A 25,702-nucleotide genomic window follows, 5' to 3' on the forward strand; every position below is an offset into this window, starting at 1 on the left:
AAATAAACCCTCAAATGAAACAAGGGTTTTAAACATAACTTTCCAAAACGATACCTGCAAAAAAGAATTCAAAAAGTTCAAATTTATCACTAGGAAGATGAGGGAACCGAAGAAGGTGCATCAACGGCAACGGGCTCAACTAGGGCAGGTGTATCAACAGTTGCAGGTTGATCTTGACTCGCAGCAACAGGCTCGACAGGGCTTGGGAGAGCTGCGATACCCGTATCAACTTCAACATTCACGGAAGCTTCGGCCGCAGGAGAAGGAAAATCTTGAGTTTGTTGAGCCTTCTCAATGGTTTCATTAACCTCAGCTAATTCAGACTCTAAGTTGAAATTTTTTTGGCCAGCTTCAATCAGGGTATCACGGCGTGAATTCAGAAACGCCCAACTTGCCTCAATAGCAGATTTCTCTTCAAGAGTCTCATAATCCCTTTCCCAATCAGCAATCTCATTCTTTAGTTCTTCATTTTTAGTCAGGGCAGAGTTGTAAGAAATTTGAAGAGAGGCATGAGAGCTTTCCAAAGCACGCACCTTATCAGAAGAGACTTGAAGGTCTTCTTGTTCTTGAGTTAAGCTTTGCACGAGCTCCCCAGAGTAAGTCTCTTTTTGACTCAAGAGAACCTTCAACTCTTTGTTCTCTTCACTGGCCTTGGATAGTTGTTCTGAGAAGGAAGACTCGAGACGCTCTTTTTCTTTTTCTGTTTGGCTTAGGGAAGCTTTTGCCACTGCTAATTCCGAGGTTAAAGCTCGCACCTGCTGCTCTAAGGTATTCCTGCTCTCTAGTAAATCTTCCATATCAATTTGTGCACTCTCAAATTGTTCCTTCCAATTGATCGCCTCCAACTGAGAATCCCGTGCTACCTTCTCCAGGAGGGGGATTCTGTTCATCATTTCTGTGCCGATAAGATTGACCTAAAAAAAACAGGAAAAGGAATAAGAATCCCAAAGATAAATTTTTTTACAAAGTAAAGAAAGGAGAGAAGGAAAATACCTTCAAGTGGCATGCACGATATCATTCATTAGGGTCAGGGAGCTATGGCTCTCCAGCTTTGCTTTTTCAATTGGGCCAATTAAAGGCTCTAGCCATACATCCGCCTGACCTGACTTTCTCAAAAGGTTGCAATCAGCAGGAACTTCAATAGTGACCCTCCTCATGGCGGCACTTCTACTTGAAGAGCCCACTTCCGTATGATGAACGATAGGAGGGGGAATTGTCAAAGGAGGAGCGGTAGAAGAAGTAAAAACAGCAGAATAAGGAACAGAAACAGCTGGGGTTGGTAAAGAAGAAATCATAGGCACGGGAGTTGAAAAAGAGGCTAGGGGAGTTTCATCTAAAACGGGCCCTAAACTTCCACTACCGAAGCCACTGATGAAAAGTTGTTCAATGGATTCACGAGTATCTGGGGGAGCTACGTCATCATCAGATACGGGAATTACCACCGGGGCTTCAGTAGGCTCGGTGAGAGACACAGATTGGCGGGGGGATGTTTCAGCCTCGTCATCAGAAATGATGCATCTTCGAGCTCGAGGCCGTCTCACTAAAGAGCCCCCGTCATCCTCCTCCTCTTCGAAATCTTCTTCTTCAACGGCTTTTCTCTTCGAAGAACCCAAGACTATTTCTTGAGCCCTTTCCAAAGAGATACGGGTTCCAGAAGAAGCACGAGAAGCCGCAACTGCCTCGGCAGTAACTCCTCGAATAGCAAATCCTGATAAAAAGATGGATTGAAATTAGAGCCATAAAGAGAAACATATGTATGAAAGGTGAAACAAAATAAGAAGTTCTTACCATGAGTCTTTACTTTCCAACCAAAACAGTTAGAAAGTGTCTTCCAAGACCTCCCATCCATTGGTGCGATCTTCAATAATCTGTCTACCCATTCACGGAAATTGGGAACATCTCCCACAACTCCCATGGTTGCTAGAAAAAAGAGAAAAGAGGAGCAAAATTAGAAAAGTTGATAAACTTGAAGGAGAAAGTCACGAACAGGATAAAAGACTTACGTGCAAAGTTCCACTTCTCAGGGAAGGGAACGTTATCTTCACCCACTAAACCAGCAGTGGGGGCAGCAGCAAACCGGGCATACCAGCCACGGTCCTTGTCATCCTCAGGGCTCACCAAAACCCTCTTACTCCTGGCTACTAGTGTGAAAACACCATTGCGAAAAAGGGAGTAAAGATGAATTGAGTGAGGGAAAGTGAAGGGAACACCAGCAGAATTGGTTAAATGCCTTAACAGGCAACAACCCTCCATATGATTGGGCCAATTTGACCCAAATAAACGTCGAAGAAATGACAAAAATCAAGAATGACTGGGTCAATAGCTGGTTTGAACCTTAAGGTGAAAGGGTATGTATAAACAAAAGAAAACCCCATCAAGTAAGAAGTGATTCTCTGATTTGTGTTAGGAATAATGATAGGAAAGTCATCACTCCAATGGCAATCTTTGCGAACTACAGGAGCCAAAATATCTGTAATCTGAGTGGGAAAAGCATCAGCACGATCTAAAGTAGAAACCTGATTCCTAAGAGATTCCCTATCATGATAAAAAGACAATTCCGTAAGGACTATCTCTTCTACCAAAGGTTCACGTAATGGTTCAGAGGGTTCTTTACCCCTAGAGGAAGATTTTTTAGAAAGGGAACCTCTGGTTCTGGAAGAAGGGCCGGAACTAGGAGATAAAACAGAAGGGCCTCGTGCAGATCCCGAACTACGGTGTCTACCTCCCCTTCTGCCCCTGCTAAGAGCACTAGGGAAGGTATCAACAATGGAAGCCCTCCTAGGGTTAGGTTTCGAAGAAGACATAATGAAAAAAGATGATACGAGGAGGAAACAAACAGAGATTTGAAAAATAAAGTGTTCAATAAACTTTATGAGACAGAGACAAAGAAAGAAGTTATATTTATATTGATGATCAAACCGTCAAAGGAAAAGGTGCAATGATGAAGGGCCATAATAATGATAACTGACACTTCGTGAACAGGGAAGCCGAAAAAAAGCTTAGAAAAGTGCTGCAAAATTACAGACCCGATAGAAAGGTGACACGTGTGAAACGTATTAAATGGAAGTGACAATTGAAGTGTCAATTCTGTCACAACATTAATGGAGACAAAAATTCCGGTTTTAATGAAATCCACTTCCCAAATATTCAATTGATGAATAAATGGCAAGTGGAGGGACTATCTATATTGGGAAAAATTGAGTTTACATATTAAAAAAGTGTGAAGATGGCGTGTCATGACACGTAGGCTGGTCAAATAGTCAAAGAGTTACAGTTAGCCAAAAGGCACGAGTAGTAATAGATGCGAGCAAAAGCAAAGGAAGAGGCACGGGCGGTTATGTAAAGGATTCAGCTTCTGCAGCTATTCAAGAAATTTAAGTTCAATAATCAAGAAGAGTCAAGGGAATGAATCTGACAGCATACGAGGGTCCAAATACAGTATTTGATAAGCATTAAATGCTGAAAACGTTAGAGAATCTGACTTAAATGTAATAATTATGTAACGTAGCATTCAATGTCATTTATTGCCCACAATAACCTTATTATGACCAAAACAAGGCACTTACATCTGAGATAGCTATAAAAGGAGAAGACTGAACAATTGTAGGGACACAAAAAAAATCATCTGAATATACTTGGTTTACTTGCTTTATTCAGTTATATTCTGGCTATTCAAATTACTTTCTTTTACACATTCTTGCGATTATCAGTAACCCGTATTCTTCTAAATTATAACTTTAGTCAAAATTCCATTTTTTGGTTAAACACTGTCCAGAAGAATTTATATGGAAAATGGCCAAATCACAAATCATTTCCTGTCGGATTAGCGGACAGGTGTCTTATGATGCCCAGTTAGTTAACATTGGCGGGTACGTTAATGACAACGACTTCCCGTTCCGTCCCGTTATTCAATACTAATAAGAAAGAGATAATATTTCAGAATTTAAATAACCCATTTACCGAATAAAAGAATTTCACATATTTCGTGTAGTTGAGTGATATTCACTTTATTTTCCACTTTTCACAAATTTTGACCTAATTCTAATGTATTATCCAACTTATTTTTTCTCAAATAACTAATTATATTTAATGTTGATTGTTATTTCTTAATTTATTTTTGAATAACTTGATCGTGTAAAACTATTTATACCATTATATGATAAATAACTTTTTTACTCAGTTCAATTATCAATGCCAAGTCTAATATGTTACTCTTTTTTTTATGTGCCATAGTTTGACTTCCAGTTCGTCCTTCGGCAACTGTCGTGACGGCACCTAGTCCCTACGACTAGGTAAACCTAACAAGTGCGGGAAAAAAAACAATCGAGACCTTGCGAAAATTATAACTTAAAGCCAAGATTTAACAAAATGAAAATGAAGTGTAAAATGCCACTCGGCACATCCAACACAATATCTCAAACTTCTACAGTACTATCCCAAAACCCGAAAACTCACGGGAACACAAGCTGAGAGAAATATAGTAAAAATGCTCTAACTCCCGGATGTTTACATCAACAGTATGATAGAAGAGCTAATACTACAAGATAGAATAAAGATGGAGACTCTTCGGTCTGCGGACGCGGCAGATGTACCTCGAAATCTCCAAAAACTCTCCCTGCCTCAAGGATGGTAAGCCTGTGCAGAGGTACCTGGATCTGCACATGAAAAACATGCGCAGGAAGGGCATGAGTATACCACAGCGGTACTCAGTAAGTGCCAAGCCTAACCTCGGTTGGGTAGTGACGAGGAAGGTCAGGGCCCTACTGAGGTTAAATAAGATATAAGGTTAAACAATGTGAAATAACAGTGTGATTAAATAACACAAGATATGAAGGACAGCAACAACTATTACAAGGCAAGTAAAATACAGTAAAAGAACGCAACTCAGCTCCAAAATAACAACCGGGGATCTCCCAGGATACCGTCCTGTAGTCCCCAAATATAAATATCATCTCCAGTGGATCTCCCGAGTGCAGTCCCGTAGTCTAACTCATAAATGTGCAGGGGGGATATCCCGGAATGCAATTCCGTAGTCCCAAAGTAAACATACAGGGGAGCTCCCGGGATACCGTCCCGTAGTCCCAAAGTAAAGGTGCAGGGGGATCTCCCGTTTTACCGTTCCGCAGTCCCAAAGTAAATACACAACAACAATAAGATTTCAATAAATGCTAAATTTCGTACTAAGTAAACAGATAAGTCAAGCCTAACATGCTTCACGTAATGCAATTTAGGCAATTTAAGCAAATAGACAATTAAGTCAACTAAGCATGCTTTTCTAAACTAACAACGGGTTAAATACGCAAGTATAATGAAACATGAGAAGGAACTCAATTTAAATACTTAAAAAAAACCGGATTTTAAACAATTAGCTCAAGTACGCGCACGTCACCTCACGTACGAGGCATTTCAATTACCACGATATCAATCCTAACGGGAAAGGTCCCCCACACAAGGTTAGACAAGCCACTTACCTCGAACCGGCTCAAAATCAACTCGAAACCACACCTTTGCCATGAGTATCCGACTCCAAATGGCCCAAATCTATTCAATTCAATTTCATAATGTAAATAACACTTCAAATAACTGATTCTATAATTAAATTCTAATCTAAGACGCGAAATTAGGTAAAATGACCAAAACGCCCCTCATGCCAACGTCTCGAAATCGGGTGAAATCTATATTTTCAGAAACCTGTACTCCCACAAGTCTATTCATAACAAGAACACTGAAATCGGAGTCCAAATGACCCCTCAAATCCTCAATTAAAGGTCTAAGAACTTTTCCCCCAATTTCTACCAAAGTTCCGAAATTAAATGATGAAATTACTAAAGATTGATGGAATATGACTAGAAAAGGTTAAAGAATCGTTACCCAGAGATCTCCTCTTCAAATCCCTCTAAAAATCACCCTCTCTCGAGCTCTAATTCAATTTTTTTCAACTTTTGAAAACAAACCCTCGATATTTCATATTTCTGCTCAGCTATTTCCGCATCTGCGATCATGAGACCGCATCTGCGGACCAAAATGTTGCATATGCAACTTTCATTAAGAGCCCAAGAGCCGCATCGCAGATGCGAAACCACATCTGCGGTGAAGACACATTATAAGAAAGAAAAAGACTCTAAAACTAGTATTTTATATATGTCGTACAATTACTGGCATTATAAAAATATAATACTAAGGATAAGAAAAATTAATATTAAATTGTTTTTAAATATATAATGACACTTAAGATGGAATAGACATGTACTTATCTTTCTTTAAAGTACTCGTTCATATTCATAGTTAACAATTATTTGTGATCGGCTTTTTAGTCCCTTTATAATGTAAAAATTAAGTGTGATTAAAAGAGTAAAAGAATAAATAAAGAGAATATAATAAAAACAAAAAAGGAAAAAGAATTAACAGAAATTCAACGTCTTTCTCTTGTAATGAACCCCACTATCTTCGCTGTTATGTCAAAACCCCCAAAATTCTCTAGATTTTCGCCATTATCATACCCACACACATCAAATGGAATCTTCTCGAATCGACGATGAAGACGGCGACCTTTTAGCTTCTACTTCCAATACCTCCAGTCGTCGGAATTTCCACTGTTACAGTGAAAAATTCGCTTTCAACTCCGATTCCAATTCCGACGACGGCGAAAATGACAATAATACACTCGGCGGTTCCAGCCGGAAATTTAGCTTCGACGAGACGGAGCGAACTCCAAGATTATTCGACCGATTCTACGGCACTTCATCTTCCGATGACGAAGAGTTCAGCTCCGGTTCAGGTCAAAGCGGCGCCGTTCGTAAACGACTTGATTATATGATTCAATTCCTCGACCGTAAGCTTTCTTCGGAAACAGCTGCTACTTCTGACGGTAATACTAACGGCAAGAGCCAGTCACAGGGTTTACCTGAGTTTGTAGGTAAAGGTGGCGGTACCGGCATTTTCAAGCTGCCGGTGCGTGCCGCAGTGCATCCTGATCGGCCGCCGTCATTGGAATTACGGCCGCATCCATTGAGAGAGAGGCAAATCGGACGATTTTTGAGGACTGTACTGTGTAATGGATCTCAGCTATGGGCCGGGTCGGAGTGTGGAGTTCGGGTATGGAATTTGTCGGATATATATGAGGCTGCTGCTGAAGAAGAAGATGAAGATGAGGACTTTGAGGATGCTGCACCTTTTGTGGAGTCTGTTAGCGTTTCACCAACGTTTTGCCTTGTTGAAGATGCTGGGAATAGGTTGATGTGGAGTGGACACAAAGATGGTAAAATCAGGTGTTGGAAAATGGACAGTGAAATTAGCAGTAGAGAGAAAGGTGCTGCTTGTGGAAGAGCTGCTTTGAAAGAAGTGCTGACGTGGCAGGCTCATCGCGGTCCAGTTCTTTCCATGATCATGACTTCCTATGGTAAAAGTTTGAGTCTTTCCTAATACCTTTCTGTGTAATTGCATCCACTGTTCATTCTCATGTGTTGTGTCAACATGCAAGTTCTCCTTCCAATTTTTGTGGCGGTGTTTTTCTAGCACGAGGTTTTAAGAAAATAGGGAAGACTTTTGAAACTTGTGCTCTAAAATGAGCCCTACACGTTTGTGTTGCTAGAAATCATCTCATTAGGGGAAATGAGAATTTTAAAGTTACATTTTTTTTAAATAAGTATAACATTCTTTGTGGACAGACTAAAAAGGAAGGTATATCATATAAATTGGGATAGAGGGACTAGGGAGTAGGGAATAGTTTTTTTGACTTACTATATTGCATTTTTTAGCACTTCAAAAACTAAATTTACTAATGTAATTTGCTCGATCATCTTATATAAGCTAGTATTAAAATCATTTGTGTTCATTTTCTTGTATGATGTAGTAAATAGACAGTAGGTTAGGCAAAGCTAGGATGAAAAAACCACACGGAAGTAGGGATCCCACACGCTGGGTTAATCACTAAGGTCTTATACAATTTTATGTTGGATGATTTCGACCGGGGATTTAAACAGCTATACCCTAGTCTTTCTTATTATCGTTACTTGGCTGACTGTTACGTATTATTTCCATTGTTTAGTCTCCAGTCTTTTCTTTCTTGGTGCAGAAGGAACAAAAACGTAATTGCACAATTTTTGGAGGTCAAAGCGAGTTTGGATATCAGTTAGATAAGCAAAACCTATGCATCAATTCCAAACAAGTTGGGGTAGGCTATATGAATCCTTACTAACCACGTTTATCCAATTAAGTTCATCTTAGGCCAACATTGTGCAAAATCAATAAAAAGTAGTAAAAGTTCTCTAATATTTTTAATTATCTATACTAGGACTAAAAAAACTCTTAGAAATATAGGACCTAAAGTAAACATACTAAGCACTCAATGATGTAGTGTAGTGGTCAATGAGCAGGCAAGAATCACGAGGTTTCAGGTTCAAATCCCATCGGAAGTAAAAGCACTAGGTGATTTCTTCTCATTTGTCCAAGCCTTAGTGGATAGAGTTACCTGGTCAACATTGTGCAAAATCAATAAAAAGTAGTAAAAGTTCTCTAATATTTTTAATTATCTATACTAGGACTAAAAAAACTCTTAGAAATATAGGACCTAAAGTAAACATACTAAGCACTCAATGATGTAGTGTAGTGGTCAATGAGCAGGCAAGAATCACGAGGTTTCAAGTTCAAATCCCATCGGAAGTAAAAGCACTAGGTGATTTCTTCTCATTTGTCCAAGCCTTAGTGGATAGAGTTACCTGGTACTTGTTGCTGGTGGGATGTAGCAGGTATCCCGTAGAATTAGTCGAGGTGCGCGCAAGCTAGTCCGGATACCGCAGTTATTAAAAAAAAAAATAAACATACTAACATAACTAAAACATTTTCTTAACTAATTGATAGTGCCCATATAGAATAAATGAACTTTAGGCCTAACTCAACCCCAAAAGGTAGCTCATGAGGGGATAATTGGCCAAGACTTGCTATCATGATGGTTTTTTATTTGTTGAAAGTTTCTTACAACCAACACTGAAATTGCCGCTTGAAAGAAAAAAAAAAGTAGCTATGAGATTGCTGCCTTTATTCTGAACCAGAAATAGCATTTGGATGGATCTCTGTGCCATTCTTGACTTGCACTGTGATGCATTGATATCCAAAGTGGCCTTCTTAGTTTCTAGTTTCTTTTTGATGAGTAAATTAGTTACATTAAAACTGGACTGATAAAATGCCAGTTTTACAATAAAAGAAAAGGCTAATGTTAGTGGGAGTAACTCAAGTGATGTGCTTAATTCTGATCTGATGAGCAATTTCATTTAGGCGATCTATGGTCTGGATCTGAGGGTGGTTCCATCAAGATCTGGCCGTGGGAAGGAATTGAGAAATCGCTTTCTCTGATAGAGGAGGAAAGGCACATGGCTGCTTTGTCTATAGAGAGGTCATATGTGGATCTAAAGAGCCAAGTTATACAAAATGGCACATGCAATAGCATATTTTCTGTCGATGTCAAATATATGATCTCTGATTGCTCTGGAGCAAAAATTTGGACTGCTGGTTATGTGTCATTTGCACTTTGGTGAGTACCTTCAGAATCATTTTACAAACAAATGTCTTCATTTATATTGTCTTGTAGCTTGCTAGTTTTTGCATTGTTGCTACAATTTTATTTTTGAAACTTAATGTTACAACGAACAAGCCTAATAATGTTATGTTAAACCACACTTAAAATTCTATTAGTGCTCAGTCATTCATCAGTGCAGACATGTTTTTGATTGAAGAATGGATGTGCTAGTCTTGAACTTCCGCCATATTCTTTCCTTGGTTATTGTGCTTTTTATATTTGAAGTTGTGATGCATATATTAGATTATATTTGCACATCCCTTAGGCTTTTCACTGCTAGATTTTCTGGTTGTTTCGAAATGAAATCTTACTATTCAGGTCATCTGGTTCTGATTATGTTGATTGTTTCTTGTCAATTGCTTTTGACTTTCAGGGATGCGCGGACGAGAGAGTTACTGAAAACTTTTAACACAGATGGTCAGGTTGAAAATACACTAGCAGCACAAGATCCTGTAATTGAAGATGAAATGAGGATGAAAATAGTGTCCAGTTCGAAAAAGGACAAGTCTCAAAGTTCTATCGGCTTCTTTCAGCGTTCACGCAATGCTATCTTGGGAGCAGCTGATGCTGTTCGTAGGGTTGCGACAAAAGGAGGATTTGGAGAAGAGAATCGGAGAACTGAAGCATTGATCATTACGGCTGATGGAATGATTTGGAGTGGATGTGCAAATGGATTACTTGTCCAATGGGATATAAACGGTAATCGGTTGCAAGAAATCCAGTATCACGCATTCTCTGTTCAATGCTTATGCACATATGGGTTACGGATTTGGGTGGGTTATGCTAGTGGTTATATTCAGGTGTTGGATCTTAATGGTAATCTACTTGGAGGATGGATGGCTCATAGTAGTCCTGTAATAGATTTGTCGGTGGGTGGAGGTTATGTTTTCACTTTGGCTAATCATGGTGGTATACGCGGTTGGAGTGTGGTATCTCCTGCACCAGTGGATGGTATTTTGCGCTCAGAGTTAGCTAGCAAGGAATTTTTGTATACCAGGCTAGAGAATTTAAAAATATTGGCTGGTACATGGAATGTTGGACAAGGAAGAGCTTCTCCTGATTCACTTATATCATGGCTAGGTTCTGCAGCAGCAGATGTTGGCATCATTGTTGTTGGCTTGCAGGAGGTGGACATGGGTGCTGGTTTTCTTGCTATGGCTGCTGCTAAAGAAACAGTAAGTTTCCTTTCTTTTTCCCCCTTTCTCTCCAACCCCAGCGGCCTCTCTTCGGTCTCTAGACTGGTGTTGCTTTCTTCTCTCAGAAATGTGGAGATGATTTTTTTTAGAAAAAATTGTCCAGCGTATAAGTGGAGAATAGTTCTCAAAATACTAGTCACTTGTGGAAGTGCTTCCAACACCCAAAAATAATTTTGTTATTATCGCATCCAAGCACCATATAGTCTCTAAAGACCACCAAACCTCTCTCTCTCTCTCTTTTTGGATTAAGTAAGAAGTATTATAAATGGCATCAAGAAGATGCATGAGATCAGAGAAGTATCAAAGGGGTGAGTTTGTTAGCTCTGTTACTATGAACCTATGCTATGGCTAGAGAGCTAACAAATCCAAAAGTTTGACATGCGAGTCAACTGGGGATAAACTATCCCAACAACATAAATTTAAAAGACAACTAGCCTTAAAGGCGTGGTTTAGAGTTGCTAAACCTCTCTTCTTTGAGGTAACTTTGTATACTGAATGAAGCCAAGGGCAAAGTAGTTGTAGTTTTGATTGGTAGCTAGACAGGATAAAGAACAAGTTACTGGGCTTTTTTATATATATATATATATATATATATATATATATATATGTGTGTGTGTGTGTGTGTGTGTGTGTGTGTGTGTTCGTGCGTATAATCATTTGTAGAATATGAGAACCTTCTATAGATACCAAAGTCTAAACGCATGCTAGTTCATGCCTTTCTTCACTGTAGGTTACATTGACTTTCAATTATAAAAAAAAAAGTTATATTAATTTTCTTTCCTAAAACTTTCTCAGTGACACTAACTAGAATCGTCAAAATATTACCCAAGGAGAAGCTTATCACTAGAATGGTTTACTGATCGACTTGAATATACGGTTTTCCTCTCTGTTCTTTCTCTTAATCACTTTAGTCCGTGAAAGATTATTCTCAAATATAAAACGGCATAAATAGAAAAACTGAGGCTTTGTGCTTTTCCAAAAAGGCGCAAATAGAGGAAATAAGATAATACTGCTGTATATATTATCATCAATGTGTGTTTTGTTTGTAAGTTACATGGCATTTTATATTAAGGCTCCAGTTAGCAAGAGCCTTCTCATGATAAAATATATTCTGGTCTAGACTTACATCTTCCTAGCTGCTGGTCATGTCTTTCTTGGTTTCTGTTCCTGTAGTTGTTATAATTTTTTTTATACTATAAGCTTTTAGGCATACTAATAAAAGAAAAAAAAATATAACTCCTTAAAACACATTTTAGATGCAGGTGGGTCTTGAAGGAAGTTCTGCTGGTCAATGGTGGTTGGAAATGATTGGAAAAACCTTGGATGAAGGATCCACTTTTATCCGTGTTGGCTTCAGGCAGTTGGCAGGCTTGGTTATTTCTGTCTGGTAGGTATTGCTTATGGATCCTATGCACAAGGCTTGAATAACTTTGGTATTTAGCGTTTAAGCGTATGATATAGACAGCAGAATCTGCTGAGGAAGACTCACATTAGGTTTCACATGACTTGAGGTGAAATGTTAGTTCAATGTATGGCTGGCAGTTCTTGAAGTTTTCAATCTTTAGATACCCACCTCAAGCCCACCTCAAGATGCAATATGTTTATGCTTGATGAATGCTCTTTTTATTCTTGGATCTTCTCTTTTGACTAAAGTCACGAGTTCCAGTTTTTTTTTATATATGAGCAAAAGGCCTACCATTTAACTCTAACTCACCCCTTCCTCCAACTGGGGAACACAACTTGTATTCAAGTGAATGGAAGTCAACTTTCCTGCTTATTTTTGTATGTAAACTATGGTTTGCTCATTCAATTTATAGTGTCTATCTAAACAATTTCTTTTTGATGCATAAACTATCTATTAACTAGATTTTGATGAGTGGGGGCCTATATTTGTACACGTGTCTGATATCTGATGAAACAAAAATATTTTCCAGGGTCAGAAGTACCATTAGTCGTTATGTTGGCGATGTTGATGTTGCAGCAGTACCTTGTGGTTTCGGGCGTGCAATTGGAAACAAGGTATGATTGCATTCTCCTTTTTGCTGTTTCTTGATGGATCTTATTGTATTATGCTGAAAGTTGAGAGCAAATTAGTTGTTTGATGGTGACTAGTTCTATTTTGAAGCCTAAGAATAGCGTTAGGTTACTTATAATCTAGAACTTCTCTCTTACTTGGGATCACCCTACAACATGTCCTAGGATTTTGTCATGGAATAGGTTTATGCATGATTTCTTCCTGGGTTTCTTGCAATATTTTGTCGAAATATGGGAAACATAGGGACTCAGAACCTAAGTCATGCTTGTGCCAAAAAAAAAAAGCCACCAGGAGTAATTTTACAGCAGTGTAATACAGTAGAGAAAGGGAGCACAGTTCTATGGAACACAATCTTCCTAACTGTAAGTTTCTATGTTCATATGAACATTACTAGTTCTACCATAATCTTGAGTGTCCATTTAAACAGTTTGGTTGGACATACTTGAAGCACATGTTTGTTGTGACCCTCGTAATGCAAACATGGGAATTACTACTATAGCGTTCAACACATATTATCGCCATTCTTAATTCTTTTGATATGTTCGACAAGTAGATAACATTCTTTATATTTGTGATATTAATTTTTGTCATGGTCCTCCAAACAGGGAGCAGTAGGATTGAGGATGAGAGTCTATGATCGTACTATGTGCTTTGTGAACTGTCACTTTGCTGCACATTTAGAAGCTGTCAGTCGCCGGAATGCTGATTTTGACCATGTTTATCGAACTATGGTCTTTAGTCGGCCATCAAATTTTCTCAATGCTGCTGCTGGTATGGTGCCATACCTTTTCACAGCTTGCTTGCTTGCCTGCTCTATGTATTTAATCTGGGTTGCTTATGGTTCTCGGTTGCCATTGGTCCTTTCTGTTGCAGCTGGCGTCTCATCTGCAATTCAAATGCTCCGCAGTGCAAATGTATGTACATTCAAATTGGTATTTTGGCTGTCTGTCTTTAATGGTCTTCTTAAAATATTTGCTTCTTTCATTGGAGCAGTGTATTTTAATTAGCACAGATGAAAACATTGAGTTATGCTTGTCAGGGTGCATTTAACTCTGCAGAAGCAATGCCAGAGCTGTCTGAGGCAGATATGGTTGTGTTTCTTGGTGACTTGAACTATCGGCTTGATGGCATTTCTTATGATGAAGCAAGAGATTTTATTTCTCAAAGGTGCTTTGATTGGCTTAGAGAGAGGGATCAGTTGCACACAGAGATGGCAGCTGGGAATGTCTTCCAAGGAATGCGTGAAGCAGTAATCAGATTTCCTCCAACATACAAATTTGAGAAGCACCAAATTGGCTTAGCAGGTGACTGTAGCTATCAATTCTGCAATTGACTGTCACAATCCTCTCTTCTTTCATATTTGCAGACAGGATGTAAATGATCTATATATATTTCTCTCTCCTCCTCTGAATGTCTGATGTGGTTATAATTGTCTCATTTGTAAGGGTATGATTCTGGTGAAAAGAAGCGGATTCCTGCTTGGTGTGACAGAATTTTGTACCGTGATAGCCGTTCCGCCTCAGCTTCTGCGTGCAGCTTAGATTGTCCTATCGTCTCATCAGTTTTGCAGTAAGTTCTCCATATGAACCCAAAATAGTTGAAGTCCGCGATTTTTCAGGGCACTTGACAATAATGTTTCTGTGGCTTTTCTTTTTTCTTTTTCCAGTTCTTTTTTTTTTGTCTTTATACAAGAGACCAAGAATGTGTGTTTCATCCTTCATTTCTCCATCCGCTTCTCAAACTCTTCTTCTTTAGTTCTTTTGTCATATTTATGTATTTCACTACATGCCTTTACCTCTTTTTCCACCTTTTTTCTGTATCATATTTCTGTTTCCTCTCTTCCCACTCTTCTAAAAGCCTCTCCTTTAATAGGTATGAAGCTTGCATGGATGTGACAGATAGTGACCACAAGCCTGTAAGGTGCATATTCAATGTGGAGATTGCTCGAGTGGATGAATCGGTGAGAAGGCAAGAATATGGGGAAATCATTAGATCAAATGAGAAAGTTGTGCTTATGCTTGGAGAACTGAATAAAATTCCAGAAGCGATAGTCAGCACAAATAACATAATCCTCCAGAACATGGACGCATCCATCTTGCGCATTACAAATAAGAGCGGCAAAAACAAAGCTATTTTTGAAATAACTTGTGAGGGGGAGTCCACTGTTAAAGATGACGGGCAAGTGGTTGATCATCCTCCAAGAGGTTCTTTTGGTTTCCCTCGTTGGCTTGAGGTAACTTCCGCTTCTTAAATTGGAGGATTGGAGCTTTTCTATCATTATAGTGGCTGGGGCTTGAGGCAAGGGTTCTAATTTGCTTACTTGTGAGATTTTCCAAAGTGATTCCTCTCTCCCCCTTGTGTTTTCTTTTTCTAATTGTTTTTCAAGAGTTGGAAGATTGGAAGTCACGACTGGTTCAGTCACTCTGGACATTCACGTGAACCATGATGTTAGTATTCGCCTATTTTAGAAATCTGACCATCAGAAGTTGGGTGCCTCGCTGAGAATCTTATTTGGGACCCGCTGACCTTAAAGCTAACTACACCACAAAGAACCTAAAATACATGCGTAGGCTTCTATTTGTCTGTGTTGCAGAAGACGAAAAGTATGGAAATGAAGAGAAAAAATGTAGTAGTAGGGGATTTTTTCGAAATGAAAAAATGAAATTATTAGTAAATGAGTGGGATGACTTATGAAGAACTGTGGTTTACTGTTTGGATATGGTTAGACCAACACCAAGTTCCATTTTGGAAAGGGTTAGGGTCCCACTGTAGCTTCAAAATCTGCTTTTTTAGTATGTTGCCTTTAAAAGAAAAGCTATTTTCAGTTTGTCATAAGCTAAATTTGCACTCTAAATACTCGGCTTTTAAGAATCTGATGCATTTGGGTTGAACTTCAACAGGTCAATCCTGCAGCTGGCATCATTGAACCAGACCATATTGTTGAAATTTTAGTTCACCATGAAGACCACCAGACACTTGAGGAGTTTGTTGATGGGATTCCTCAAAACTTTTGGTGTGAAGATGCCAAGGATAAGGAAGTCACATTGGCAATCAACGTCCGCGGTTGCTTCTCAACGGAGACAAAATGTCACCGTATTCGTGTACGCCACTGCTTTTCAGGCAAGCCTTTGCCAGCAGAGATCATGCCCAACAACTCTAATCATCTCCGGACAAATGTCCTTCACCGATCTGACTTTCAGCCTCTTGGGTCTGCGCCTGATGTTGTTGACGACCTAATAAATCTAAGTAGTCCTTGATAAGCAAGCTTGTCTCCAGGTTGAACCATGCCCAAATCGCGTGGTTTTGATTCATCGAACTGGCAATCCAATCTGTGTATGTGTAAATAGTCACCAAAGGGTCTCAGTATTATGCTCTCAACAAGTAGGACTTCTCTATAGGAGACTTTCTTTGAATACGTCATTCTTTTGAGCTGGCCGCTTCTGAAATTTTCGGACCATCACTTTGAACGTGTATAGCATAAATTGCACTCTTGTAATAACCTAGAGCTAGTTGTGTATGTAACCATGTATGTATCCGAGTGAGTGGCACATTTTGTGAAGAGAGTTGAACCCGTCTAAGGTTGTGGCGGGCGTTTGACCTCTTGAGTATTTTTTTTGATACACTTCTTGTTTTTACATTTTTCTGTTTTGGCAAGAAAATTGTGTGTTAAACATGAACAGGAAACAGAGGAACGGCAAGTGTTTACCTCTCTCTAGCATTGTGTTTCCTTCTTTTGTTTGACTTGCTGATATTACTTTCCATTAGGTCATATTTTTTTTGGTAACACTGTATCCATTAGGTCATATTCACTTGCATGAAAAGCAAGGAAAATGGAGATTTCGTGTTGGAAATATATTGCACTTTAATGTAAAAATACTAATGTTATTTTGTATTATATTGTGTGGAAAGTGGCTGTAATTCCTGCTAACCCACTATTTTCTGGTAAAAAGTGGCTATAACTTTTTTTTAACAACTCTCCCATGTTCTATCACTACTTGCACACTAAATTATCCACTAACCGATATTCACCCATGATCTCATAATTTATTACTTGATTATCTACCAATTTATTTTAAGTAAGAATTCCTACACCTATAAATAATGGTTGTTTTTACCTTTTGAATGCGTGAGAAGTCTTGTAGTGTGCACAAAAGGTGAGTTGTATTTGTAAAAGAAAGAGAGTTGTGAGAAAGAATTCTAAATCTTCAACTTTTTAGTAGAAAAGGGAATTTTACTTTGTTGATGGAAGGTGTTTATTTTGTGGTGGAGCTTTCGACTCAACAACTTATTCAGAATAATGTTGTTGGACTACTATATCTTGGGGAGACAAGTCAAGAAAATTAGTGTTGGACCAGTAATCTCCAGTGGCTTTAATCTCCTTGAGCGAGATATTCGCACCTCGGCCTGAAGAAGATATTTAATTTTTCTTTGTTATTTTTCAACAGTACTTATATTTCCACCAATAAGATATACTGTCACGATCTAAAATCTCACCACAGGCGCGATGATAACACTTAGAGGCTGATTTTGCAGCTTTTAATTTGGATATAAGATTGAGCAACGCAATCTTGAGGGAATAAATCCTCTACAAATGGTTATCGTCATGCTAGAAGGTACATACATTAGAAGTGTATAACAAGGTTTGTTGGAGGTTACATGGCATCGGCTCAGTCAACCAGTGCCGATGATATCCAGACACTTTGAATTAGAGATCTCCAGTTTTTGATGGATGAATAATATCTTTATAGCTGCTTAACAAAAATTGGAGATGTACTAAAGTTTCTAAAATACATTGTTGTTGCTGAGTTTTTAATATATAAAATTATGTCTTAGGGAGAAGAATAGATCCTTTAAATTGTTGTGAGAATTGGTAAGTCTTTGCTATTGTCATATGTTTTGTATTGATTTTCTATTGAGTGTTATGTAGGTTTATCTGAGGTAAATGAATATTATGCTCCGGTGTTTATATGCAACAACTAACTTTATATGATAAACTAAGTATCAGTAACATCCCTGCATATTACTTCGATTGACAAGTTTGAGATAGTTACCAAAATGATTTATCCATTAAAATCATTTATTTTCCATCGTTTTTCTAAATCACAGTCCTTCCTTCGTACTCAGAATTGCACAGTTGAAGTCTAATTAGCATGACTATTCTTGCAGGAGTTCCTTCCCAATATGAAGAATGCGTGGAGCTTCTCAAAAATAAATTTTGCATTCAAAGGTTAAAATAATTATATACAAATGTAAAGTTGTTTGCTTGCGATATGCAAAGTAAAGTAGCTTATAATGCATTATAGTACAATTAAGGCGGCTAGAAATTCCAACAATAAAGCAGTAAAAATAATAATATTAATAAGACATGAATTTTGTGAAATTACTTTTATTTAATATTCTCCGCGCATCGCGCGGGTAAGTATAGTAGTTTGTAAAAGAAAGAGAGTTGTGAGAAATAATTCTAAATCTTCAACTTTTTAGTAGAAACTTTCGACTCAACAACTTATTCAGAATAATATCGTTGGACTATTATATCTTGGGGAGACAGTCAAGAGAATTAGTGTTGGACCAGTAATCTCCAGTTGGCTTGAATCTCCATGAGCGAGATATTCGCGCCTCGGCCTGAAGAAGATATTTAATTTTTCTTTGTTATTTTTCAATAGTACTTATATTTCCACCAACAAGATATACTGTCACGATCCAAAATCCCACCACAGGCGCGGTGATGACACTTAGTCTCTAAGACTAGGTAAGCCGATTATAATAACAATTCAAGCCTTTTTTTTAAAGCAGAATTTAATACAACTATCGAAACAAAACGGAAATAAGCCTTCACTAAACTGGTAATACAAAGTCACGAACTCTCACTGAATACATGAAATGATCTCAAAGATCGAAATACAATACTGTTCGAATAATAACTGACAATACAATTAAAGGAAAAGGCTACAAGGGACTGCGACGACCAAGCAGCTCTACCTCGAATCCTTACGATCAACAAGCTAACTCTGCCCGAGTCCGATATCTCCAATACCTGGCTCAGCTAAAAAAAAAGCAGAAGTGTAGTATGAGTACACCACAGTCGGTACCAGTAAGTATCAAGACTAACCTCTGTGGAGTAGTGACGAGGTACAGTCAAGACACTCACTAGTCAAGATAACCTGTGCAGTATAGCAGTATAACGATAATAATGGAAAGCATATCAATGTAAGGCCAATAGCATAGAGAATTCAAATTACAACCAATAGTGAAGATAAGGGGAACACGAATGGCAACGAGAAATAACCAGATAATTAAGCAACAACATAGCCGGTGTACGGATGAAGTATGAATGTGTTCAAGTAGAGAAAACGATGAAAACTCAACCAATCAAATCATTCCTAATACACGAATTTCAACAATCCCACTTTTCGCAATCTCATATCATAAATTACAACTTCCAAACGCTACACACATGGCACCTTGTGCCCACATTTTTCATATCACTTTTGCATGGCAAAATTCATGTGCTATCGAGTATATAGTATTCGCGTCAAATGCTAATACGTAATATTCGAGGGATCTATACAATAAAGTAGCATTGTAGTTTCTAAACCAAACGACAATCAATGAGAAAATGAGTTTATCTTGGAAAACATTTGGGTGAAGAGAATACATTTTCAAATAATAAGACATCGGATAAGCCACCAATTTGAATCTAGAATTTAATAAATTAAAATATAATAGCAATTCCTTTTTTAAGTAAAGTAGAAATATCAAATAGGGTAAGGAAATTAAGTTGAGAAATCGATTATAATGAAATATGACGACTATTAAAAATAGTAAAGTACCGAATGAAACGGCGAGTGCTAACTTAAGAGTCATATACGGTAAATATGTTATTAATTCTTTATTTAAAATCTTTATATTACTAACAACACAACATGGTAGATAATGACTCAACATAGTAAATTTATCTTGAAAATTATTTTACCAAAATAATAGTAACAGGAAATGGCGGCAAAGCAGTAAACTAATGAAAACAACTCAATCTTCAAAAACCAGTAAGTGCCTGAGATATCAAACCTCAGAGTCTCGTACGAAAGAACCGAAGTTAACACAATACAACAAGGAATACAAAACACATAAACTGTTGCGACGCAACTCGTTCCCATCGTACAAACACGATCCACCCTTATTCCACCATGTAAATATCAATACTAATAAGTAAATATATGTTGCGGCGCGCAACCCAATCCCACGGTATAAACACGATCCACCCTTATTCCACCATGTAAATATCATTAATGATAAGTAAATATATATGTTGCGGCGCGCAACCGGATCCTACCATAAAATCAAAGTCAATATCATAATTCTTCCTTATTTCACCATATCAATCCTCCCTTATTTCACCTGTTGCGGCGTGCAACCCGATCCCACCGTACAATATCAATATCACAATATAAATATCCTCCCTTATTTCACTTGTTACGGCGTGCAACCCGATCCCACCGTACAATATCAAATCACAATCCTCCCTTATTTCACCTGTTGCGGCGTGCAACCCGGTCTACAAGCAATTTAAATACAATAACTCAATTTTTAAGAATTTCTACAATCAATGGTATGAGTACACGGCAATAATGATACTACGTAAAAATCAAAGTAATACAACGAACATTACAAAAATGACAGGACAAGGAACATGATAACTAAGGTGTGCAATCACAACAACTAATGCAAGTAACAGATAAGCACGGAGTCATAGAGGGAACTCAACAATTAAGAGGTCACAAAATAATAAGGAAGGAAACATCTTCAACTAAAGCATATGAATGCAAAATATCAAGTAAGAAGTACCATGAATGCTAACAACGTCAAATAAAGTATGTAAGAGTAAACATGTGCCAGCAATTTTTAATTAAATACATAAAAGGTGCCTAAGAGTTTAAACCGATAGAAATTTCACATATAACCCCGAGTACGTACTCGTCACCTTGCGTACACGGCTTTCACAATACACAAATTGCACAAACGACTCAATCCCTAAGGTAATTTCCCCCACACAAGGTTAGGCAAGATACTTACCTTGACGAAGTTAGGCCGATACTCCAAAATGGCCTTCTCGCATGAAACGACCTCTGGACGGCTCAATTCTAAGCAAAATAATTTCATAAAATAATTAAAACTCATAGGAAACAATTCCGTATAATAAAATATCGACTTTTAATTTTACACTAAAAGGTCAACCTGAAAGTAAACCCGAAAGTCAATCCAGGGCCCGCACCTCGGAACCCAAATTTTTTTTTATGAAATCCAAGCACCATTTCGATACGAGTCCAACCATACCAAATTTATCAAATTTCAATAACAAATCGCCCTCCAAATCCTCATTTTTCGTTTTTGAAAGTTTTTACAAAAATTCTATTTTCTTCCAATCAATTCACTAATTAATGATGAAATCATGAAATACAACAAATTTCGGATATAGAACACTTAAGCAAATTAAACTCGTGAAGAACTCCTCCAAAATCGCCCAAAACCGAGCACCAAAATCCAAAAATGAACAAAAATTCCAAACCCCGAATATATATATGATTCTGTCCTATTTTCCTCCATTTGCGGACCATTATTTCGCATCTATGATCTCGCATTTGCGGTTCCAACTAGCCAGCCTAGTGGTCGCACCTGCAACTCCGCAGAAGCGCACAAACTGTCACAGAAGCAGTCCTCTGCCCAGGTCTCTATCGTCGCAGAAGCGACCAGATTCTCGCATAAGCAACTCCGCATCTGCGATCAACCCTCCGCAGATGCGGATACACCAGAACACTACCCAACAGCCTTAACCAAAAAATTTCCGAAACGATCCGAACCTCATCTGAAACTCACCCGAGCCACTGAGACCCCGTCCGAATGTACCAATAAGTCTTATAACATAACGTAGACCTACTCGAGACCTCAAATCACATCAAACAACGTCGAAACTACTAATCGCACTTCGATTTGAACTTATGAATTTCCAAATTTTCCAACTTTCAAAACTCGTGCCGAAACATATCAAATGAATTCCGATTGACCTCAAATTTTACACACAGGTCATAAGTGACATAACGGACCTATTCCAAATTTCCAAAATCAAAATTCGATCCCGATATCCATAAAGTCAACTCCCGGTCAAACCTCTCAACCTTCCAAAACTTCAACTTTCCAATTTCGCCAAAATGCGCCGAATTACCCTACGGACTTCCAAATCCAAATCCGGACGTACGCCTAAGTCCAAAATCACTATACGAAGCCATTGGAATCATCAGAACACCATTTTGGGGTCGTCTACAGAAAAGTCCAACTCTGGTCAACACTTACCGCTTAAGTTTCAAAACAAGAATCCTCCTTCCAAATTGATATAATCATCCGAAAACCAAACTACACAAGTTATAACACATAATAAAAAGCTGCTCGAGACCTTAAGCCACTGAACGAAATGCTAATTCCCAAAACGACCGAGCGGGCCATTACATCTTGGTCAAAAACTCCTAGTTTTGTCTTGCTTGTTCCAAACAATATCTCAATACCGCTTTTCATTTCAAGTATTCAAATTAAGTGAATATTATAGCTAAGAAAAATGAAAAATGAAGTAAAATAAGGTGCGAAAGAATATCCCTCTATTATCTTCTTCATTCTCTTCTTCCAATAAATTATCAATTCAATTGTATTGTATTCCAGTGACCATTCCTCCCGAAAGAGAGAAAGGGAAAAAAGGGAAAAAGAGGAAAAGAATATCCCTCTATTATCTTCTTCATTCTCTTCTTCCAATAAATTATCAATTCAATTGTACTGTATTCCGGTGTCTGTTTTAAAAGGCAAAATTGGGATTCGCTCGGGGCTCGCCCCGGAGCAGAGCACTCGTAAAACGCCCATGGGATTATGTGTGTGGCTTAGTTCCGTGAGACTTACGCCTCGGCCATCGGGGCTTATATCCCGGACACGCCCAACGCCCAGCGTACTGGACTTCGCCTAATAGAACTTTATGCAATTGCATGTAACTAACCTTGTAAATCCTCAAATTTTCTTAATAAATCGTTTAATACTCAAAATTACTTTTTTCTTAATTATAAATCATTAAGTTGAGAGTATTTTATATGATAATTAAAATAAAAATTATTGCACTTTATCCACTAAAGCTGCTATGATAGTTAAATTTAAAGATATCTTTTATTAAAAAGTATTTATTTATTAACTTTTATTATGTGTTTACTATATAATATTTCATAATTTTTATAATTATTTTTCTAATTTTTTTTTCCACGTTTAGGAGAAACAATACTTATTAATTTAATAGCTCAGTATTAGCTAGTAACTATTTACAAATAATTAGTTATCATGGTATTGTATGGTGAATTATGTGTCACTTTATTAACTTGTTGAAAGTTAAGAATGAATGATGCTAGAGAATTATATTTAAATTGTGAATTATGTTTTTGTGTAAATTCTCTTCAAATAGAAAGCATATTAAATAAAAGGTGCATTTTAAGAAAGAATATCAAATTATAATATCGAAATTCTTTCAAGATTCATTACTCCTTAAGAGATACATATAAGATTTCGTATCAAATACATTAATTTTGATGTATGAGTTGTAACGACATTGCAGCTAATTTGCATATTATGATATATGTCATACTTTTCGTATTATTCATAGTTGAATTATAATATATAAATATTTTAAATAGATTATTTGTTATAATTTTGTGATTTTAATGTAATTTTTATAATTATTTTTTATTTTATACTATCTCAAAAGTCTTGAAATTAGTAAAATTTAAAGATCCATGGGACTTACGCCTCTGGAGTTACACCTCGCCTCGTCAGAGGTAAAACGCCCCGCCTCACGCCCCCGCTTTTTAGAACATTGATTCCAGTGACCATTCCTCCTGGAAGAGAGAAAGGGAAAAAAGGGAAAAAGAGGGAATACTAGTCTGTATCTATTCAATTTTGTTTTCAGTTTACTCAAATACAATTTCTCCCTTTTCTTCTAGTTAACCATTGAGGTAAAATAAAATAAATAAAAACACTCGAAAACCTAAACAAACAGAAAAATGGACAAAATATCATGGTATAGCCAGTTTTCACACTGGTCAATGAAAAATAACCAGCGTTTATCAAGTCAATGAAAAATAGCCACTATTTTGCTGCACCAGGGACCGGTCCAGTATAATATACGGGAGTTCTGGTGCATTTGTGTACGAACTCCAGCATATTATGCTGGACCGGTATACTTTGCTAACTCCTGTAAAATTTGCGGGAGACTGGAGCACCAGTGCTCCAAACTCCAGTATATTATACTGGACAATTATACTTGCTGGAACTCCCGTAAAATTTGCGGGAGTTCCAGCATAATTATGCTTGAACTCCCGTAAAATTTGCGGGAGTTCCAGCATAGTTATCCTGGAATTACGGGAGTTCAAGCATACTTATGCTGGAACTCCCGTAAAATTTGCGGGCGTATTTTTCCGGATTTTGAAGTGTTTTCGCTCAGATTTAAAGTGGCTAAATTTCGATGACTTTTAAAACTTGGCTATTTTTCAACGACCAGTGATAAATCTGGCTATTTTTGAATTTCTCCGAGAAAAATGTGGCGGTAGGAGTTACAGTATTAACGAATTAAAAAAATGTTCATTTTTATACATTCTCTTAATATGTAGACAACAATCCTAAAAAGTTCTTTCATTGATTAAAGCGTATAAATCCATGGTAATTAAGATATTTAATCAATCCAAGTAGAAATTACTTATCCACAAAGTAGCGATTGGAATCTCCTAAAAAATACCTCTTTTCGAGCTCCAAAACTTTGTGAAAAAAGTGATTAAATTTCAGAAAAAGTTAAAAAAAAAAATGGAATAGTTGTCCCAACCTGAATCAGATGCTAGATGATCCCAAAACTCAACTTTGACAAGCACAACATAATCCTTGCGAGATTCCGCCCAAGATAGTCTTTTGAAAAATCCAATTTAGCCTTAAAATGAGAGAGATATGATGTTTTAAAGTGAGAAACATAAAACATGATTTTAGCACGAAAATAAAGTCGTTATGTGTCATATTTTGAGCAGAACTTGAGACAGGATCTGGAACGCCATCATCCAAACATAAGTCTAATTGACTTTTCATTTATCGATTTTTCTCCATTCTTGCGGTACTGGAGTCAAATAGATTTCTGCTTATTAGTCAATATATTAATGCATGTAGTGAACACATAAGGTCTTAATTAGAGATGGCCTTCACCTTCATGGTAACGACGAGACAATTGGAGAGTATTTCGAAGGTAGTGGTTTGTGGCATTTGGAAATGGTTATATGTTTATATGAATTTGTTTATAATATTGATGTTCGAGCCATTTTGTACACCTCTTTACCGTTCACGAAAACTTGTGTAATCTTTTGAGAAACATTCAAGCTTAATGTAGTGTCCTTTTAAATCTTCATCCACTAGTAATCTTTTTTTTTTTTTTAATCACTAACTAAGATGTCAAAAGTAATTCCATCATTTTGAATAATTCACATCTATTTTGAAGCAAAATAATGTCGTATTTCTTAAAATTTTCACCATCTAACAATCTCATTTTTTTAATACTAAGTATTAAAAGAAAAATTGAATGGATCCACTTGGACCATCAATATTTTAGGCTTAAAGCAATTGCTTTATTGGCCTTGGACTTGAGACAGTTTGAGTTAAGAAGAGATCTCCTAAAGATAAATATCGCACATATTGAATAAGTTAAGAATCCTTCTTCAACTCATCAATCAGCACTGCAATACAAAAGCCTAACTTATGGCTCCCTCGCAAGAAAAATGGTCCCAATTATCAGCTCAATCTAGCCTAATTAGTTGAATGTTTCAAGTCATGCCACATGAAACAGAC

General features: G+C 37.4%; 1 protein-coding gene across 2 annotated transcripts; it reads left to right on the forward strand.

Annotated features, from left to right (window-relative positions):
• Positions 1–6,408: 6,408 nt before the first annotated feature.
• On the forward strand, positions 6,409–16,589 carry LOC109239394 (type II inositol polyphosphate 5-phosphatase 15). 2 transcript variants are annotated; one of them, XM_019405952.1, is made up of 11 exons: positions 6,410–7,399; positions 9,274–9,529; positions 9,948–10,749; positions 12,027–12,157; positions 12,705–12,789; positions 13,411–13,576; positions 13,679–13,719; positions 13,845–14,109; positions 14,251–14,374; positions 14,678–15,038; positions 15,706–16,589. In XM_019405952.1, the coding sequence occupies exons 1-11, from the start codon at positions 6,514–6,516 to the stop codon at positions 16,060–16,062; spliced, it is 3,474 nt and encodes a 1,157-aa protein (XP_019261497.1). In that variant the 5' UTR covers positions 6,410–6,513; the 3' UTR covers positions 16,063–16,589. The 2 variants fall into 2 exon arrangements, with proteins under 2 accessions (XP_019261496.1, XP_019261497.1); XM_019405951.1 differs by having other exon boundaries at positions 6,409–7,399; positions 13,411–13,719.
• Positions 16,590–25,702: the final 9,113 nt, after the last annotated feature.

Source organism: Nicotiana attenuata, unplaced genomic scaffold, assembly GCF_001879085.1.
Source record: "Nicotiana attenuata strain UT unplaced genomic scaffold, NIATTr2, whole genome shotgun sequence".
Lineage (NCBI taxonomy): Eukaryota > Viridiplantae > Streptophyta > Magnoliopsida > Solanales > Solanaceae > Nicotiana > Nicotiana attenuata.